We start from the raw sequence: 21,182 nt of genomic DNA on the forward strand, positions 1-21,182 counted from the left end.
AGAAAGAATCAAGGATTCATCCACCAACTCGGCGCCCCGGTAGAAGATCGACCACGGAAACCGAGCGACCATGCGGATACTAATGCCGACGTCCATCAAGAACCCACTACGGCCTTCAAGAACTGCGGCTCTGGCGGCATGCAAGGCGAACGAAGATATCTGGCGACTCCAGAACTCGACGTCGTGGTGATAGGGATGGCTGACGAAGGAGAGCATGTACCCCACTTGGGCCTGCCGGAGCTGGTGGCAGAAGAGGCGAGGGAGGGGGAAGAGGAACCCAAAGACATCCACTCGGTTCTGGACTGGCAAGATTTGGCTCCCCTGGTGGACGCGGGACCTCGAGACTTGGATCCGTACTTCCACCATGCGCTCTCCTATGGCTTGGCCTCCACCTTGGGAGAAGAAGGAGAAGGCCCTCAGGTTCAACGTTGTGTTGCCGTTCGACCACTCCATGGCCATGGGTGTGCGTGAGAGAGAGACAGAGAGAGCGTATGGCAGTGGGGATCAATGTTCTGAGGGTTGAGGAAGAACGGTGTCCTATTTATCGTTGGTTCAGCAACGTCCTAAAAGAATTAGGATTCGGGGAGGGAGAGGCGTTCAAATTCTGGGTAACGGTAAGAAAGACTCGGTAGGATAGGCTTCGGAGTTCTAATAGCTTTTGGATACGAAAACGGAGGATAAACAATGCCTCTTATCCTTGGATTATTCTGGTGAAATCTCGGCCGCTGGTGAGGCTTATGATCAAAGAAGGGAAGGGAAAAAGATCCAAAGGCCTTACCTTGGTTCCGACGAGGGCTCGGCCGCAATCTTCAGCGAGCACAGTGAACCTGATTCACGGTTTTCCAATAGGGGAAGAGAGCGAAAAGCGCGGTAGGCTATGGCAATTTCTAGGGAGGAAGAATTGGGGTTGGGGCCTTTAAAAAGGAATAGAGGCTAGGCTTTCTTAGCCTCCGGCAAAGTTGGAGGAGGAGGAGGAGGAGGACTCATCCTCCTTCCTTTGTGTTCGAGCAGGGATTGCCCTGTTTGGACAATGGGATTGGACCATCGGGCCTTCTATTTAGTGCCGGGTCGGGCCAAGAGGCTGGCCCATATATTCAACGTGAGGTTGGGCTTCACAGACACCCACACCTCCTTCCCCTCACCAACGTGCACATAACCATTTCCACCTCGACTACATTGGCTGGTGGTTCTACGATGCTTCAAACAATGAAGGTTATTTGAGAGGGGGGAAGGTGTATGACAATCAGGTTGATGAGAAGATGTTTTTCACAGCTGGAAGCCGTTGGTGACCATTAGGATTTCTCATTCTATAGTAATGCGCATTACCATGACAAAAGTGAGGTATTTGGAATTGAAGTTTATTTTGATCCGTAAAACTGTTATATTAAACATTTAATTTGGTATAAATTTAATACGTGTGTGTGTGTATATGGCTTAATGTAATAACTTTAACGAACTATAAGTTAATAAGAGGATAGAAAGAATATAAATATAGGACACCGTAAACAATTCTGTCGGAGATAATCAAAATTCGACACTATTGAAGAGCAGAATAGACACAGTACAGATAATGTTGAGAATTAATACATCTTTGCATCATCGAAACTCAACCAAAGGCTAATAGGCGAAGTAGGATCAATCAATTAGACCGCAATGTATCAAATCTAACATGAATCACCAAAACCTACGCAAACACAACATATGAGCAACTCATGCGTCCTCATTTGGCATGGGGAAGCGGCACAAAGGGCAGAAGTGGCTCTGCTCCAATCACTTGCTGAGGCACGTGTGATGGAACTCGTGAACGGAATAGGTCCTCCACCACCTCCTCGTAGCAAAGGATTGAAATATGTTGTTGTCAAAGTCATAGAATACTGATCAGGATGTGACTTAAGTTTCAAAAACAGCAAACCAAACAGCAAAAATACAGCTGGAAAACAATTGTCCTTCGATCTCTCCGAGCAGATATTGCCCTTTTTATGAAAAGAGCCTTGTAATGTTCCCAAAATGTAGACCTCGTAACCAAACCACAGCTCCAAAACTTAACTGTAACAAATGCTATGAAACTACAAACTATGGAAAATATTAATCTGCAGGCGCTTCCCAGAGTATAACAAATCCATATGAAGAACATTTGAACCTAAAAGGTAGTTTTGAGTTTGTTGGTTTTATCAGTATACCGTGGGAAGCTTCAGAAACCACTGTATCAGATCCAGTATGAGATGCATAATATACACTTTTATCATTTTCATCAAAGTTCTGCCCTGAAACTCTCAAGAACACCTCTTCCAAGGTTGTGACAGAGATACCATAACTCTCAATGCCAAAATTTCCCTCACTGTAACTGGAGTGACATTTTTCAGAGCTTAGATGTGGTCGTCTTATGCAACTGTCAATTTCTCGAAACATGTTCTCAAAGGAAGAAGATGATGTAAGCGGAAGTCTGAAGGAAATTTCTGTACCTACCTAAAGAAGCAGAAAATGAAATGCAAAAAGTTTCAGCAATAAAGAATAATTGAATGAACAACAGAAAAATAGGAGCAAAAAAATAGTAGGTTAACTTTAGTAAAAGTGGTTATCCAGGCTTTACAAGATAAAATGAACAACAAGCCTGCAATGAAAGCCAGATTATTAAAAAGATTAAAAACTATCTAAAACCATATTCCCCACATAGATCATTGAAATAAACATGATTTAGATGCAAGGACAGCAAAGTTGCTTTAGTACTCGTGGAATTAATTTCATGTCAAGTAAATAAATTGACCATAAATGTAAAACCTTGGTTATCTTTTTCCTTGTATTTCATGTCTTTATCTACACCTAGGTCAGCGAAGTGTGTGCTTTTCTCTAACCCAAAAAAAAGATCCAGATAATCTTGTCTTCAACTTCAAATCATTCATCATGCCTTACAGGTTATTCTTCTTGATCATTGCAGGTGAAATAAATGAAACCTCAATAACTGAAATCAGAAGAAAATGAAACAGAAGAGAGGAAGGTTTGTGAGGAAAACAAAGAATGGCGCCTTGCTACATACTGACCTAAAAATAATCCCTTTATTAGTATCAATTAGCACAACTGCTGAAGTAATGGAAATATAATTAAAAACCTCCTTTAGTGATAGGCCTTATTTAATTACATTTTGCAAACTATGGTGCCCAAATACATCTCACATGACATACGATATTGGAGCTCTTTTGAGCACCTAGTTCAACTGCTGCAAGCATCATGGAATATTATTGGAGCATTTGATATACTTAATGACTGAGACATAGTCCAGCAAAAGAGATACTTTGATCTCCTAGTATTAAATGAGAGGAGTCATAACTCATGTATCTCTCCTTTCCTTTTATTTGGTTGTTATTTGAAAAACTTTGGATGTAGCAGAACTGCAGATTGATTAAGAATGCTTTTTGAAATCATGTTTGAAAGTCTTGAGTCAATGGTCTATCTAGAAAGATGAACTGTGATTCTGTGAAGAATTTGGAGTTATTTTGTTTCAAAGAAACATCTTGGCCAGCTTTGGTCTCTTTCATCCCTCTAACTAGTCCCTTTGCTCCTCATCTTTTCCTTCTTTGGTTCCTTTCTTTAGGTTTTTTAAATTATCATATTGTTAGAAGACTTAAATCGAATTAGGGAATTTATTTTAGTATAAGGAGTCCAGATCCAATGGGAATTGGCTACCTCATGCTTCCTATTTTTCTCGTCCTCGGTGGCTTTGGAAATTGTGACTATCTTTTCTATATTGATTTTCCTTATTCTTGTAGGACAATTATCCATGGAGTCAATGTATTTATAGTGCCTAAAGAACATATATTCAATTGATCGATTTAATAAAATTGACCTAAACTCTAAATGTTTTTGAAGGTTTCAAACTGTCTAAAGTAAATATCCCATCTTTTACCTCTTTCTCATTTTCTGTTTCATTTGTTTCTGCTCAAAATACAATTGATAAGGGCTTTGGGTGTGGTCATCTTGACATCAAGTGTCCTTAGTGCATAACCGTCACATGCAATCAAAATGAAAAGTTTAAATCATAGACCTCAATTTGTATGCCATGGTTACAGGAGTTCTTCTTAACAAGCCAACTATCAAACCAGAGTTGCAAAGGAGGGTTGAGTTTGAAGCAAACTGGACAGGGAGATTGCTCAAAAGCTTGATCAGGTTAACAAGTTCCCTCTATCAACTCTTCAGGCCACAATAACTTAAGACTTCAAGCAACTTCAGAAGGACTGACAGGAACCAGCTTCAACATTAGTTATTATTGCTTAAGAGCCTATCAAACACATAATAGAGGATATGCAGGACCAATGCCTTTATGCAGAGGATGCTAAAGGTAAAAGGTTGTCATGACCAATGGTGCTTCATCAAGATGAATAACTGCAACCAGAGAGGTTTTCTTGTTTTCATCAAGTTATTATTATTAAGAAAATGAATGCATCAAGTGGTATAACAGGGTTTCAGTCTTTTCATGTGATGCCTCAACGAGAAGAATTTGTTTGAAGAATCCTTTTCTATTTGGTCCCATTGTTGTTAAAATCTTACAATTCATGATCCAGATCTTACGATCTGGACCAAAATGCCCCTAGATGATCCGATCCCATCCTTGGATCAGGATCAATGTAGGAACACAAGATTTAGATCCATATGACGTACTATATGATCCTTTTTGGATCAGAGGATCTAACTTGATTATGCTAATTAAAATCAAGGATGGATCAGATTTCAGTAATTAACATAACTTTGGGGCTCTCAAACTATTTGCCAACAATAACTCTTGGGTGGTAAAATTAGAAAGTCTATTATTGAAGCTCATAGAGTTGATAAAAAAAAAAGATTTTTTTTTGTATTTTTACAGCCACACATTAAAGTCTCGTCCTTGTTTTTCTAAAACATTCTATGTAAAACTATTGTTAAATTGATTGATAATATATAAATTTCTTGAATAACCAAACAAAGTATTGTTCCATAAGACATGCCATGCGCCTATATTAGTCGAAACTAGACTTTTTGAAATGTAAGGCTTTCTATTCATCATTCATCTATTTACAGTTGACTCATATCTCATATTTCCTTATATTTAAAAAAAAATCTGAAAGAAATCGAAAATCTCTTAGGAGTTATGATCCCATCCAATCTAGCCCCCTTTAGGGTTTATCACTCAATCCCAATCTTGATAACAATGTTTGGGCCCTTCAATCATGAGTGTTAAAGGTGAGCTTGCAAGTATCAGTCACAACTATTTGGCGTGTTAAAGTTATTTTAAGCAGTTCGCAGATAGTGTTCACAATTGATTAGAAAAAACCACTTGTCAAAACGTTTATAAAGGGGTGTCACTTAGATATTTATTACGAACAAGGTCCGCTGTACCGGTACCGGTTGGCGTACCGGTAGCAGCTCGGACCGGTATGTACCGGTTCCGTATCGGTCCGTACCGGTCCTGTACCGGTACGCCGGTTGTACCGGCCAGTTTTTCAATGACAAGCTCCCAGTACCGGATCCCACGCTGATCCGGTACCAGTCCCTATCCGGATCGGTTCGTATCGGCCCGTGGCCGGTACGGGCCGGTGCGGCATACCCTGTTTTATTTTCATGAAGAGTGATCCTCAAACATTACTTTGCAAACAACAGAACACGATCGAAATTCATATTTCATATTTTTGCTGCAGTTGATTCCAGATATCAGCAGTGGCATTTTGAGGTTCCCTACGGTGTCTGCTGTCACTATTTCTGACCAACTCTCCTTGAAAAAGAGAACTGAATTACTTAATTAAGTATTTTAAAGTATCAGTGCAGCTTCAGACTCAATATTTGGATTTTGAATATCCTCTAAAGCTCCAGAGCATGTCCGAAAAACATACAACATTCTGTTACACTTCAAGTGGCAATAAACCATGCAAAACAACTGCAGCATTATGATAAAGAATATGCAGTTGTTTCAAGTCATCAATTAGGCAAAAGATAATGCATGAACCAGTCAAATTAGAGAAAGTTGTAGTACTGCATGGATGCTGTCATTTAATTGATATTTTAGTTTCATAAGAGCATGTACATAGTGATCCGTATTTCTGTTCACAACACATACAGTGAAACATGGATAATTCTAAAGCATACTAGGAACAAATTTTTTACATTCTAAAATAAATATGTGGCCACAACAAGAGCAATCCAAATAAAAGAAATAAATCATTGATACTCTATGAATCATGGAAAGTTGGAAACAACAGTTTCAATCAAGATGCTCCTAATGTCCATAGTTATTTCGTAAAAGCAAGAAGAAGATCGGCAAGAGATATCTGCTAAAGACCAAAAACAGATCAGTGAAAGAGAAGTACATCAGATAAGCATGTAGCAGTTGAAACATGACGATGAACAATGTTCGCAGCCACAGAGACACCATGTGCAGCCTAAATAGAATATTATGAATATTAGATAGTAAACAAGAGTTAAATTTACATTAAAAAACTGAAAGATAAGCTAAGAAACAAACCTTCACCATTGTAAGGGTGTAACCAACCCCGTATTTATGCTTTAAGTAAAGGGAGCTGCCAAGAAAAAGAAATTATACAGCTAAGAAGGTAGTTAAAGGCACAAACCCAAAAAAATGTTGTGTAGAATATAAGGAGCTTGGTAATTGCTATGTATTAAAATTTCTGAATGTTATTGCTTGCATTACCTCTTGAAAGTAAGATTTGACCTAGATCCTTGTTCACATAAGGTGGTACACCCACCAAATTATAGAATAAAGACATTAACTACATTCAACACACGGATAAGAGTAAGTTGGAAGGACACAACCAAGATAAAGATACACCATGGAAATTAGTATCACTGGATAACTCAATATAGGCTCTATATGGTGGGAAGGCAAAACTATGGGACAGTTGAGGGAATTAGACCTTTCATGCTGAATGGATCACAATGTTGAGAAATAAAGAAGTGGACAATACATGGTAAGTAAAATATGATAAGGATGCTAAGGAGAAGATGTAGTTCAGATACTAAAGTTAAAATTAGAGTCCAATGGACAAGTTAAAGTAAATTGGGTTAAGAATAAGATTTTGGGATGTGTATTACTATGATGGTCTGGTCATATACAATGGAGGAAGCAAACATTGGTGCATACTGCATAGGATGACACATCATCGACAAAACAAACAGGAGTAACTCAAAGACTACTTAGATCGTGGTGGTCCACAACAATGTGAAGATGCTTTGCCTACAATAGGATCAGGCTCTCAGTATAAATGAATGGAAGAAGAGGAACCTCAGTCTAAACCCCAAGAAACAAGGTCCCAGCATACTAAGTGTGCAGTCATGCTAGTAACTTTGTGCAGGCAAACCAGAAAAATAACAGAATATCTATTATAGAGTACATTAAGTATGTCTTAGTGAGTTCACTTTTTCTTTAGCCTAACTATTCTATATCCATTAATCTCTCTTTGATCTCAAGCATAAAGAGGTGAATGAATAGACAGCGGATGTAGATAATTAGGATGCACTATATTGTAATAACTCAGGGTACAACCAAGAACATCCTCATCAAAGCCATCCATTAGTTCTTCTTCCTTAGCCTTGCACAAAATCTCCAGCAAAACCATCTGCTTCTGACCATCTCCATTTTAATTTTTTTCCAAGATTCTAGGTATCTACCAAACTGGTTGAATATAATACCTCAACGCTATCTTCTTTAAAGGAAAAGCTTAGTAGTTCTTGATAAAGTTGTTGACAGTAACTTACTACATAATCTTCCAGTAAGAATTTGAGTACCCATTGACAGATACAAAATTACAAATATCTGGCAGAGATATAGTAAGTTCCATATAATGTGGATCAGCAATCTTTTGAGGTTTTTCAACTATCAAAACAAAAGAAATCATGATGAAATTGAACCTAGATGCAACTGTCAGATGTCTATTGGAGAATAAAAACATATATAAAAAAACTTCCCCATAAGTCAATATTCCATGAATTTATTTACCGAAAGGCCAAAAAAAAATCAATTATATAATAATTAGAATATTAGATGAAGAGCATATCTTATTGCAATTATATAAATATATATGCTGATTAATCATCAAAAGTTTGAACAGGTGAGACCTTCCACAGCATCTCAAATGACCATTTGCCATGATAGCTATTCGATCACCTAGAACGTTGACTTCATCCTTGGAATGTGTTGTCAATAATATTATCCTTCCCTTCTTGATCTTCTTTATCAACTGCCATGTTGAACGCATTGAGTATGGATCCATACCACTGGTTGGTTCATCAAGGATGATAACCTGTGAATTGAGAACAAATTTTACATTTATGAAGTAACATGAAGAACAACATGGAAAGCAATTATTTTATCTTTACCGCACCTTGCTATTTCCAATAAGAGCAATACAAAGGGATAATTTCCTCTTCATTCCCCCAGAAAGTGCACCTACAATTGTGTCAACTTTGTCTACCAAACCCACCTGATCTCAATCCAATTAGTGACGAAAACATATAGGTTTGTTTCATAAAATTTCATAATGTCATGGTTGATTAATTATAACCATTATTCTTTTTCCACAATACCAATGCATGGAAATTGAATATTGTTTGTTAAGCGTGAGTACATTAGTTGTTTCCCGGTTGGTAACCTGAAAAGGCAATGGACTAAAGAAATGAAAAGGATGGAAAATTATGAAGTACCGATTAATATCTTCAGTTCATGTTATGATGCTCGTTTCTTGACTTATGTATATTTGGACATGTAGGACAATGACTATACTCTTGACAATCAACAAGCACATAACTACTAACAGCTAACAGTCTTTTTTCCTTATCGTGACAACACTCTCGAAGTAGTGCGAACATGGACTGGAGAGATATGCATGGTAGGAGGCAACTCCCTTGCTGGAGATGTTAGCCATCTAAAGACTTTAAGAATCATAACAACCAATAATGTCTTAATCTCTCTAAACTGAAGTTTGTCATAAAGAGTGTTTGGCTGATGCTTGAAAAGAAGGAATGGGAAATTTTTATTGGAATTAGTAGACCCAAGAAAAGGACATGCAGAAATTTGGGCATTCAAACTAAGAGGTGTGGAATCAACTATATATTAGCTCTAATTTTTTTTTTTCATAAATCACTGTTTGATTTTGAACAGTGGATCATTCAACAAACAATTGAAGCAAGTACACCAGGAAATCAAGCATTTGTCGAGATACAAGTTAGTTTATTGTAAAAGAACTTATAGAATCATCCGAGCAGTCAGTTTTAGCATGTGCAGAACTAGAAGAAGGACTGACAGGGATCAAGAATAAAAAAAAATGTATACAAAAGCATCTCCCAGGTAGTTTACACATTAAGACCCACGTAACTCTTCATGCGAGATCCATTGCCAAGACATACTTATAAGCAATTTGAGGAACAGTTTAAAATAATTAATTAATTCAATGTACAATAACAATAACTTTTTTTTACCTTTTTCAATGGATAAATAGTAATTTTCCTAGAAACTCGGGATAAGTGTTAGATATATGATATCTTAGCAAGGATGAACGCTCTCGGTTTCTTTCTAAAGTTCTAGTAAATTTAACCTTTTACTTTTTTTTCTTCAAAGATTTATAAGAAAAGGAACATGACCAAGGACTTTGCCGCTATTTATAAAGCTACGGAGGAGCCTGGGATGAACCTATATATCTCTTGCAAGATGGGCATCTCTTCCATGGAAATTATCACTTGATTTTCAAAATAACACTCCCGGCAGGGGCGATAGAGCCGTCTAATTTGGCATGAATTTAATATATATTAATCACTTCAATGAATTATAAGTAAATAATAGAATAGAAAGAGTATAAATATTGGGCATCATAAACAAACATGTCCAAGATTATCAAAATTCAACACTATTGAAGAGCAGAATAGACACAGTATAGATAATGTTGATTTCCAATCAATTAAATGAGAAAAATAATACATCTTTACAGTATCAAAACTCAATATACAAAGCAGGATGCATCAATTACACCCACAACGCACCAAATCAAACATGAATCATGAACAACATACGTGTCTATTGTCCAACTCCAGTCGCTCGATGAGGAACTCGTGAGCCCACAGTCGGCATGGGAAAGCGGCACAAAGGGCAGAGGTGGCTCTTCTCCAACCATTTGCCGAGGCACGTCCGATGGAACTCGTGGGAGCATGGCATCGCCGTGACCTCCACCCCAACCTCCAAATCCTCACCAAAAGAAAGGACTCTTAACATAGATTATGAGAGGAGTTCTCAGTTAAAGAGAAGAAATTTAAGGGAGGAAAATCTATTATTTTTGCAAATACTAAACATGACAGATAGGTATAGTAATGCATGGCATGCTTACTGAACCTTCCCACTACATTGCAAGTTTATATTCTTTTTATATTTTTAAAATCATTATGTGCATGAAGAATATCACATGGAAGACCAATCCACATTTACATAAGACTCCAAGCGTTACTCTTATAAAATGTGTGGTGATCTGTCCCAATGTTTTTCTCAAAAAAAAAAAAAAAAGGAATCCAAGTGTAGCTGCCGGATGCATGGATCTGTTGTTGCATGGACATGGACATAGGAGTCTATGGAATCCGAGTACCATAGACTCTACCATGGTTGTAAAAAAGTGGGTCTATAAAGCCATAATCCAACTCTTGATACATGATTTTTGTTTTCCAGTTTGGTGGATTCATAACTTGAACAACTGTCAGATCCATTCTTCCCAGATCACACAAACTAAAAAATCAGTCGTTGTCTATAAAAAGACATAACCTAAAACTAGATGCAGACTAAAGGAAAGGATGACAAAAATATGAAAATGGTAAAGATATATCATATTTTTCAAAAATTCACAATGAAACGAAGAAGTGTTATCTAGGACTGTCTTGTTCTATATTGTTTAGCTGTCTCATTTTCTGTGTCTTATTTGTGGGTTTAGGGCTGAATGAGGCCTGCAACCATGAAGTCATCCATCATTGTGGTGTGTTGAGGGGGCCCTACCCTGTTTTTCCATGCAATCATTTTATACCTAATGAAACAATTGGTGGCGTAAGCCACCATTTTGCAAAAAGATAATTTCCCAATATAAACAAAACTAGAGATCAAAAGGAGTTAATTAGTTAGCAGAGCATTTATATTTCTCTTTCCATGCATCATTTGCTGGGGCCACAACCAAAACCTCCATAGAAGCCAGAGATTACAGCAGAGAAAGCAGGATACCTGATCCCAAGCTGGAGATTGAGCATGAGGTCATAATTCTTGTGCCCCTTGGAGATAGTCTCCCCCTGCTTCTTCACCTCCGGTGGCGGCCACTTTATTGGCAACCACCTCCCCGTTCCCGTCGACTCCGTTTCCTCCAGGCTAAGCCCTCCCATGAAGTCATTAGCCCCGTCGCTGGACGCCCCTCTCCCCCTGGCCACACTACCTTCCTCTGCATCACAATTGTAATCCCCATCCGCCTCCCAACTGCCGGCAGCGCCGATGATGCTATTGTTGTGCCCATTAGTCCTCTTGGGCGTCTCACCGGTCCCGGCCGTGTCGGCCGACGCCCGCCTTCTCGGCCGGCCGTCGTTCGACTTGGACTGCCTCCATACGGCCTGCTTCTGTAGGAAATTCTCCTCCATTCCCAACCAGTTCGGCGTCTTCTGCGACGGGAGAATCGACACCGTCTCGCCCGGGCAAACCTTGCAATCGCCGAGGTCGGCCGCAAACGCAGCATGAGGATCCCGAGCCGTCGGCGAAGTGGCGGCGGGCGACGGGTAGTAAACGCCCTTCTGCTGGATGCCGTCGTTCTCCTCACTCCAGTACCCAACGTAGAGGCTGCCGTCGGCCCAGCGGAAGCTTCCGTTGCCTTTCGGGAAGCCGTCCTCCCACCCGCCGTCGTAGCGGTTGCCGTTGACCCAGACGAGGGTGCCGCGGCCGTGGATGACGCCGGCGCGCCACTCGCCGACGTACTCGTTGCCATTCTTCCAAGTATAGCGACCGTGGCCGTCCTGGAGGCCGGAGCGCCACTCGCCGTCGTAGTAGTCGCCGTTGGCGTAGGACTTCTTGCCCTGGCCGTGCTTCAGATTCATGGACCAGGAGCCGCGGTAGGTGTCCCCAAGGGAGCCGGTGTAGGTGCCGAAGCCATCCATGAAGCCGGACTTGAACTCGCCTTCGTAGGTGGCGCCGGAGGGCCAGCTGAACTTGCCTTTCCCCATGGTCTTGCCGTGGCGCCATTCGCCTTCGTACATGCAGCCGTCCGTCCATAGGTACTTGCCGGTGCCGTGGGGGAGGTTGTTGTGCCACTGGCCGGTGTAGAAGTCCCCGTTGGGGAGGAGGCGCTCGGCGTGGTGGAGGGTGGGGTCATCGAGATCATCGGCGTCGTCGACGTCGGCGGCGGTGGGGGAGGCCGACACGGGGGGGAGGACGAGGCTGCGCCGCCGCGCCGACGGCTGATGCTTCTGGTGCGTCCTCCGGACGGTGGACTCCCACGCCTTGATGCGTTGGATATCTTTGAACATTCTACTCTCCCTTCTTTTCTTCCTCCTTCTTCCGGCTTAACGGTGCAATTTTTTAACGTCTTTCTTTCACCAACACCAATGCTCGGTGTATCATTTCTGAGAGCCCGGCAAATGGGGAGGAGGAGAATGCGGATCGATATATCCAGGTACTTTAGATTTGGTGTTCTTCTTTTGGATCCTGTCGTTTGCTTTGTTTTTGTTCGAGATGTTGTTTTCTCCAGATGGAGATTGCAACGAGGGAGGAAGGGGATTCTGATGAGTCCCCATCTTTTTCGGGCTGGGTTCCGGATGGGGCTCCGACGAAGGATGGGAAACCCAACACCTGGAGGGAGGAACAACGGAGACATCCCCTTCTTTCTAGCCCCAGGCCTCTTCCTCCTCCTCCTCCTCCTCTTCTTACACAAATACGAGGCGTTATTCTCTTCTTATTTTAGGGATAATGGGTGTGGAGTTGTGGACAGCGGGGCACAGAGTCGTAGCGTTCGCTGAGAACAACGAGGCTTCATAGGTTTAAATTATATAACGGGCATCTTGAGAATCCCAGATGTCTCTTGATACTCGGGATGCCGGGGAATTGCCTGGTCCACCGTGGAAATAGAGGCCGGGCCCACCAAAAAGCTGAAATGAGAGATGAATTCCATAATCCAAATTCCCATGAAGAAAGAACGATGGCAGTGTCCACTCATAATTAAAATAGCCGGTGACAAAATAGCTGGCCAAAAATTATTATTTAATTTTTTTTTAATTCGGCAAACTAAAAATTTAAATTCATTTAAATCTAATCATAAGCATTACAATCCATCCGTGGCTAGCCTCAATTGATCCATGCTGCAATGTGCCCTACTCTATATAGGTTATGGATCGGATCCATTTTTATACTATTTGTCACGACTCAAGACAATATCCAAAATAGCTGGTTGGAAAGTATTATTTAGATTTTTTGATCCTATATAAGTACCTAAAATTTATTTAGCAAATAATCGACGTAGGATTAAACATACACCCGTATGGATCCTTACACCGATACCGAAATTCTTCACTACCATTTTCCTAATAAAGCTTCGTCGGAATCGACCATCTATGTCAAGGACGGTGATAATGTATATGTAAAGTTATTTGCATGTTAACTTGTTATTATACCTATGATACGAGTATAGATTTAGATATATATCACGTTGTCGTGTGCAAAATGCCAACTCCCCGGCAGGAAGAGGCAGGGATTCAGGCCAAAAGATTAAATAATCTTTGCCAATTAAGAAATTACTGTGAGTGCATCCAAACAAAGAGTGCCTAACTTTCCATGCGCACTTAAAGAGATGAACCGCCATGAGCATATTTGCCGTGACTAGTCCAAAAAAACAAGAATGTTAACCGTTGTCGAACTTGGATTAACGAGAAATAGAAGATAACATATATAAAATCACAATTGAATAAAAAATTCTATTTAATGATATATGATATATCACTTTCGAATAAAACAGGTATTTCATGATTGATGATGCATATTTATATGTATATATCAATTTATTTGAGCTGTGCGAGATGGCGGACATAAGAATTCATGATTTTTATCCTCATTTCCATATTATTTATTTGCTAATCTCTATCTATAATTTTTGTATTTATATTGATGTTTTGGGGTTTCTTCCTAGGCCGTTAACTGTTGTATTTTTCGAAGCCACAGGATGTGCTTAGTCTCAGATAGTCTGAAAACGGTGACCAATCAAATGAGTAGTTAGCACATCTCTAATACCAAATAAACAATGGAACCATGTAGCTGAATAATTTTTATTATTTACTTCATATGAAACTTGGCTAGATATAATAATTTGTAAAACTACTTATTGAATGATTTGCAAATGTATTTGCCTTAAGCAACCGTCTTAGTCGTCTAAAGGTTGGGCCGGCCCTGTCCATTCGGAGTCTCCTCCGCTCTTTGGCAATCCCCCAATCTTGCTCGCCTGGAAGATTTCTAATTTTCACGTATAACCTCCCTCATGCTATCTCATGAGCGGGAGGCCAACATCGACATTAGACCTTACTGTGGGACTCGTTTGTAGAACAGAGAGTATAAATATTGGGCATCATAAACAAACTTGTCCAAGATTATCAAAATTCAACACTATTGAAGAGCAGAATTGATACAATATAGATAATGTTGATATCCAATCAATTAAATGAAAGAAATAATACATCTTTACGGCATCAAAACTCAATATACAAAGTAGGATGCATCAATTACACCCACAACGCACCAAATCAAACATGAATCACGAACAACATATGTGTCTATTGTCCAACTCCAGTCACTCGATGAGGAACTTGTGAGCCCACAGTCGGCATGGGAAAGCGGCACAAAGGGCAGAGGTGGCTCTTCTCCAACCATTTGCTGAGGCACGTCCGATGGAACTCGTGGGAGCATGGCATCGCCGTGACCTCCACCCCAGCCTCCAAATCCTCCAGGCAAATGACGCATGCCGATGCCGACTGATCTTCTTGAAAGCTTCTCGTCTCCAGCGCGTTGATCGAAGACTTCGACGCTGGAACGCCGCCGAACTCCCCTCGGCTGTCTGCACTCTCCTCCGAAGGAATCATCAAGATCTCGTTCGCCGGCTCATCAGCCTCTCCAAAGCCCCCGTCGGAAGAAAGAATCAAGGATTCATCCACCAACTCGGCGCCCCGGTAGAAGATCGACCACGGAAACCGAGCGACCATGCGGATACTAATGCCGACGTCCATCAAGAACCCACTACGGCCTTCAAGAACTGCGGCTCTGGCGGCATGCAAGGCGAACGAAGATATCTGGCGACTCCAGAACTCGACGTCGTGGTGATAGGGATGGCTGACGAAGGAGAGCATGTACCCCACTTGGGCCTGCCGGAGCTGGTGGCAGAAGAGGCGAGGGAGGGGGAAGAGGAACCCAAAGACATCCACTCGGTTCTGGACTGGCAAGATTTGGCTCCCCTGGTGGACGCGGGACCTCGAGACTTGGATCCGTACTTCCACCATGCGCTCTCCTATGGCTTGGCCTCCACCTTGGGAGAAGAAGGAGAAGGCCCTCAGGTTCAACGTTGTGTTGCCGTTCGACCACTCCATGGCCATGGGTGTGCGTGAGAGAGAGACAGAGAGAGCGTATGGCAGTGGGGATCAATGTTCTGAGGGTTGAGGAAGAACGGTGTCCTATTTATCGTTGGTTCAGCAACGTCCTAAAAGAATTAGGATTCGGGGAGGGAGAGGCGTTCAAATTCTGGGTAACGGTAAGAAAGACTCGGTAGGATAGGCTTCGGAGTTCTAATAGCTTTTGGATACGAAAACGGAGGATAAACAATGCCTCTTATCCTTGGATTATTCTGGTGAAATCTCGGCCGCTGGTGAGGCTTATGATCAAAGAAGGGAAGGGAAAAAGATCCAAAGGCCTTACCTTGGTTCCGACGAGGGCTCGGCCGCAATCTTCAGCGAGCACAGTGAACCTGATTCACGGTTTTCCAATAGGGGAAGAGAGCGAAAAGCGCGGTAGGCTATGGCAATTTCTAGGGAGGAAGAATTGGGGTTGGGGCCTTTAAAAAGGAATAGAGGCTAGGCTTTCTTAGCCTCCGGCAAAGTTGGAGGAGGAGGAGGAGGAGGACTCATCCTCCTTCCTTTGTGTTCGAGCAGGGATTGCCCTGTTTGGACAATGGGATTGGACCATCGGGCCTTCTATTTAGTGCCGGGTCGGGCCAAGAGGCTGGCCCATATATTCAACGTGAGGTTGGGCTTCACAGACACCCACACCTCCTTCCCCTCACCAACGTGCACATAACCATTTCCACCTCGACTACATTGGCTGGTGGTTCTACGATGCTTCAAACAATGAAGGTTATTTGAGAGGGGGGAAGGTGTATGACAATCAGGTTGATGAGAAGATGTTTTTCACAGCTGGAAGCCGTTGGTGACCATTAGGATTTCTCATTCTATAGTAATGCGCATTACCATGACAAAAGTGAGGTATTTGGAATTGAAGTTTATTTTGATCCGTAAAACTGTTATATTAAACATTTAATTTGGTATAAATTTAATACGTGTGTGTGTGTGTGTGTGTATGGCTTAATGTAATAACTTTAACGAACTATAAGTTAATAAGAGGATAGAAAGAATATAAATATAGGACACCATAAACAATTCTGTCGGAGATAATCAAAATTCGACACTATTGAAGAGCAGAATATACACAGTACAGATAATGTTGAGAATTAATACATCTTTACATCATCAAAACTCAACCAAAGGCTAATAGGCAAAATAGGATCGATCAATTAGACCGCAATGTATCAAATCTAACATGAATCACTAGAACCTACGCAAACACAACATATGAGCAACTCATGCGTCCTCATTTGGCATGGGGAAGCGGCACAAAGGGCAGAAGTGGCTCTGCTCCAATCACTTGCTGAGGCACGTGCGATGGAACTCATGAACGGAATAGGTCCTCCACCACCTCCTCGTAGCAAAGGATTGAAATATGTTGTTGTCAAAGTCATAGAATACTGATCAGGATGTGACTTAAGTTTCAAAAACAGCAAACCAAACAGCAAAAATACAGCTGGAAAACAATTGTCCTTCGATCTCTCCGAGCAGATATTGCCCTTTTTATGAAAAGAGCCTTGTAATGTTCCCAAAATGTAGACCTCGTAACTAAACCACAGCTCCAAAACTTAACTGTAACAAATGCTATGAAACTACAAACTGTGGAAAATATTAATCTGCAGGCGCTTCCCAGAGTATAACAAATCCATATGAAGAACATTTGAACCTAAAAGGTAGTTTTGAGTTTGTTGGTTTTATCAGTGTACCGTGGGAAGCTTCAGAAACCACTGTATCAGATCCAGTATGAGATGCATAATATACACTTTTATCATTTTCATCAAAGTTCTGCCCTGAAACTCTCAAGAACACCTCTTCCAAAGTTGTGACAGAGATACCATAACTCTCAATGCCAAAATTTCCCTCACTGTAACTGGAGTGACATTTTTCAGAGCTTAGATGTGGTCGTCTTATGCAACTGTCAATTTCTCGAAACATGTTCTCAAAGGAAGAAGATGATGTAAGCGGAAGTCTGAAGGAAATTTCTGTACCTACCTAAAGAAGCAGAAAATGAAATGCAAAAAGTTTCAGCAATAAAGAATAATTGAATGAACAACAGAAAAATAGGAGCAAGAAAATAGTAGGTTAACTTTAGTAAAAGTGGTTATCCAGGCTTTACAAGATAAAATGAACAACAAGCCTGCAATGAAAGCCAGATTATTAAAAAGATTAAAAACTATCTAAAACCATATTCCCCACATAGATCATTGAAATAAACATGATTTAGATGCAAGGACAGCAAAGTTGCTTTAGTACTCGTGGAATTAATTTCATGTCAAGTAAATAAATTGACCATAAATGTAAAACCTTGGTTATCTTTTTCCTTGTATTTCATGTCTTTATCTACACCTAGGTCAGCGAAGTGTGTGCTTTTCTCTAACCCAAAAAAAAGATGCAGATAATCTTGTCTTCAACTTCAAATCATTCATCATGCCTTACAGGTTATTCTTCTTGATCATTGCAGGTGCAATAAATGAAACCTCAATAACTGAAATCAGAAGAAAATGAAACAGAAGAGAGGAAGGTTTGTGAGGAAAACAAAGAATGGCGCCTTGCTACATACTGACCTAAAAATAATCCTTTTATTAGTATCAATTAGCACAACTGCTGAAGTAATGGAAATATAATTAAAAACCTCCTTTAGTGATAGGCCTTATTTAATTACATTTTGCAAACTATGGCGCCCAAATACATCTCACATGACATACGATATTGGAGCTCTTTTGAGCACCTAGTTCAACTGCTGCAAGCATCATGGAATATTATTGGAGCATTTGATATACTTAATGACTGAGACATAGTCCAGCAAAAGAGATACTTTGATCTCCTAGTATTAAATGAGAGGATTCATAACTCATGTATCTCTCCTTTCCTTTTATTTGGTTGTTATTTGAAAAACTTTGGATGTAGCAGAACTGCAGATTGATTAAGAATGCTTTTTGAAATCATGTTTGAAAGTCTTGAGTCAATGGTCTATCTAGAAAGGTGAACTGTGATTCTGTGAAGAATTTGGAGTTATTTTGTTTCAAAGAAACATCTTGGCCAGGTTTGGTCTCTTTCATCCCTCTAACGAGTCCCTTTGCTCCTCATCTTTTCCTTCTTTGGTTCCTTTCTTTAGGTTTTTTAAATTATCATATTGTTAGAAGACTTAAATCGAATTAGGGAATTTATTTTAGTATAAGGAGTCCAGATCCAATGGGAATTGGCTACCTCATGCTTCCTATTTTTCTCATCCTCGGTGGCTTTGGAAATTGTGACTATCTTTTCTATATTGATTTTCCTTATTCTTGTAGGACAATTATCCATGGAGTCAATGTATTTATAGTGCCTAAAGAACATATATTCAATTGATCGATTTAATAAAATTGACCTAAACTCTAAATGTTTTTGAAGGTTTCAAACTGTCTAAAGTAAATATCCCATCTTTTACCTCTTTCTCATTTTCTGTTTCATCTGTTTCTGCTCAAAATACAATTGATAAGGGCTTTGGGTGTGGTCATCTTGACATCAAGTGTCCTTAGTGCATAACCGTCACATGCAATCAAAATGAAAAGTTTAAATCATAGACCTCAATTTGTATGCCATGGTTACAGGAGTTCTTCTTAACAAGCCAACTATCAAACCAGAGTTGCAAAGGAGGGTTGAGTTTGAAGCCAACTCGACAGGGAGATTGCTCAAAAGCTTGATCAGGTTAACAAGTTCCCTCTATCAACTCTTCAGGCCACAATAACTTAAGACTTCAAGCAACTTCAGAAGGACTGACAGGAACCAGCTTCAACATTAGTTATTATTGCTTAAGAGCCTATCAAACACATAATAGAGGATATGCAGGACCAATGCCTTTATGCAGAGGATGCTAAAGGTAAAAGGTTGTCATGACCAATGGTGCTTCATCAAGATGAATAACTGCAACCAGAGAGGTTTTCTTGTTTTCATCAAGTTATTATTATTAAGAAAATGAATGCATCAAGTGGTATAATAGGGTTTCAGTCTTTTCATGTGATGCCTCAACGAGAAGAATTTGTTTGAAGAATCCTTTTCTATTTGGTTCCATTGTTGTTAAAATCTTACAATTCATGATCCAGATCTTACGATCTGGACCAAAATGCCCCTAGATGATCCGATCCCATCCTTGGATCAGGATCAATGTAGGAACACAAGATTTAGATCCATATGACGTACTATATGATCCTCTTTGGATCAGAGGATCTAACTTGATTATGCTAATTAAAATCAAGGATGGATCAGTTTTCAGTAATTAACATAACTTTGGGGCTCTCAAACTATTTGCCAACAAAAACTCTTGGGTGGTAAAATTAGAAAGTCTATTATTGAAGCTCATAGAGTTGATAAAAAAAAAAAGATTTTTTTTGTATTTTTACAGCCACACATTAAAGTCTCGTCCTTGTTTTTCTAAAACATTCTATGTAAAACTATTGTTAAATTGATTGATAATATATAAATTTCTTGAATAACCAAACAAAGTATTGTTCCATAAGACATGCTATGCGCCTATATTAGTCGAAACTAGACTTTTTGAAATGTAAGGCTTTCTATTAATCATTCATCTATTTACAGTTGACTCATATCTCATATTTCCTTATATTTAAAAAAAAATCTGAAAGAAATCGAAAATCTCTTAGGAGTTATGATCCCATCCAATCTAGCCCCCTTTAGGGTTTATCACTCAATCTCAATCTTGATAACAATGTTTGGGCCCTTCAATCATGAGTGTTAAAGGTGAGCTTGCAAATATCAGTCACAACTATTTGGCGTGTTAAAGTTATTTTAAGCAGTTTGCAGATAGTGTTCACAATTGATTAGAAAAAACCACTAGTCAAAACGTTTATAAAGGGGTGTCACTTAGATATTTATTATGAACAAGGTCCGCTGTATCGGTACCGGTTGGCGTACCGGTAGCGGCTCGGACCGGTACGTACCGATCCCGTATCGGTACGTACCGGTCCCGTATCGGTACGTACCGGTCCCGTATCGGTCCGTACCGGTCCCGTACCGGTACGGCAGTTGTACCGGCCAGTTTTTCAATGACAAGCTCCCAGTACCGGATCCCACGCTGATCCGGTACCAGTGCCTATCCGGACCGGTTCGTATCGGCCCGTGGCCGGTACGGCATACCCTGGTTGTGAGTTTTATTTTCATGAAGAGTGATCCTCAAACATTACTTTGCAAACAACAGAATACAATCGAAATTCATATTTCATATTTTTGCTGCAGTTGATTCCAGATATCAGCAGTGGCATTTTGAGGTTCCCTACGGTGTCCGCTGTCACTATTTCTGACCAACTCTCCTTGAAAAAGAGAACTGAATTACTTAATTAACTATTTTAAAGTATCAGTGCAGCTTCAGACTCAATATTTGGATTTTGAATATCCTCTAAAGCTCCAGAGCATGTCCGAAAAACATACAACATTCTGTTACACTTCAAGTGGCAATAAACCATGCAAAACAACTATAGCATTATGATAAAGAATATGCAGTTGTTTCAAGTCATCAACTAGGCAAAAGATAACGCATGAACTAGTCAAATTAG

The 21,182-nt window shown here is 40.2% G+C and overlaps 2 protein-coding genes across 4 annotated transcripts; both read right to left on the reverse strand.

Annotated features, from left to right (window-relative positions):
• Positions 1 to 1,516: 1,516 nt before the first annotated feature.
• On the reverse strand, positions 1,517 to 8,469 carry LOC113462773 (ABC transporter A family member 1-like). The gene is made up of 5 exons (XM_039124695.1): positions 8,364 to 8,469; positions 8,098 to 8,282; positions 6,488 to 6,542; positions 6,333 to 6,404; positions 1,517 to 2,466 (listed from the first exon to the last, which is right to left on the reverse strand). Exons 1-5 carry the CDS (start codon positions 8,409 to 8,411, stop codon positions 2,086 to 2,088), a joined length of 741 nt encoding a protein of 246 aa, XP_038980623.1. The 5' UTR covers positions 8,412 to 8,469; the 3' UTR covers positions 1,517 to 2,085.
• Positions 8,470 to 9,897: 1,428 nt separating this feature from the next.
• Positions 9,898 to 12,525, reverse strand: LOC103700566 (phosphatidylinositol 4-phosphate 5-kinase 6-like). 3 transcript variants are annotated; one of them, XM_039124698.1, is made up of 2 exons: positions 11,228 to 12,525; positions 9,898 to 10,207 (listed from the first exon to the last, which is right to left on the reverse strand). In XM_039124698.1, exons 1-2 carry the CDS (start codon positions 12,508 to 12,510, stop codon positions 10,030 to 10,032), a joined length of 1,461 nt encoding a protein of 486 aa, XP_038980626.1. In that variant the 5' UTR covers positions 12,511 to 12,525; the 3' UTR covers positions 9,898 to 10,029. The 3 variants fall into 3 exon arrangements, with proteins under 3 accessions (XP_038980626.1, XP_038980625.1, XP_038980624.1); XM_039124697.1 differs by having other exon boundaries at positions 9,898 to 10,216; XM_039124696.1 differs by having other exon boundaries at positions 9,898 to 10,235.
• Positions 12,526 to 21,182: the final 8,657 nt, after the last annotated feature.

The sequence above is a fragment of the Phoenix dactylifera genome, chromosome 3 (genome assembly GCF_009389715.1).
Source record: "Phoenix dactylifera cultivar Barhee BC4 chromosome 3, palm_55x_up_171113_PBpolish2nd_filt_p, whole genome shotgun sequence".
Taxonomy (NCBI): Eukaryota; Viridiplantae; Streptophyta; class Magnoliopsida; order Arecales; family Arecaceae; genus Phoenix; species Phoenix dactylifera.

Coding starts and splice junctions, on each gene's coding strand:
- LOC113462773 (XM_039124695.1), bottom strand. CDS start 8,411: ATGAAGAGGAAATTATCCCTTTGTATTGCTCTTATTGGAAATAGCAAG. Junction 6,405..6,487: donor ACACCCTTACAATGGTGAAG/GTTTGTTTCTTA, acceptor TATTCTATTTAG/GCTGCACATGGTGTCTCTGT. Junction 2,467..6,332: donor CTGCTACATGCTTATCTGAT/GTACTTCTCTTT, acceptor CTGCTTCTTTAG/GTAGGTACAGAAATTTCCTT.
- LOC103700566 (XM_039124697.1), bottom strand. CDS start 12,510: ATGTTCAAAGATATCCAACGCATCAAGGCGTGGGAGTCCACCGTCCGG. Junction 10,217..11,227: donor AATCTCCAGCTTGGGATCAG/GTATCCTGCTTT, acceptor TCTTTTGGTGAG/GATTTGGAGGTTGGGGTGGA.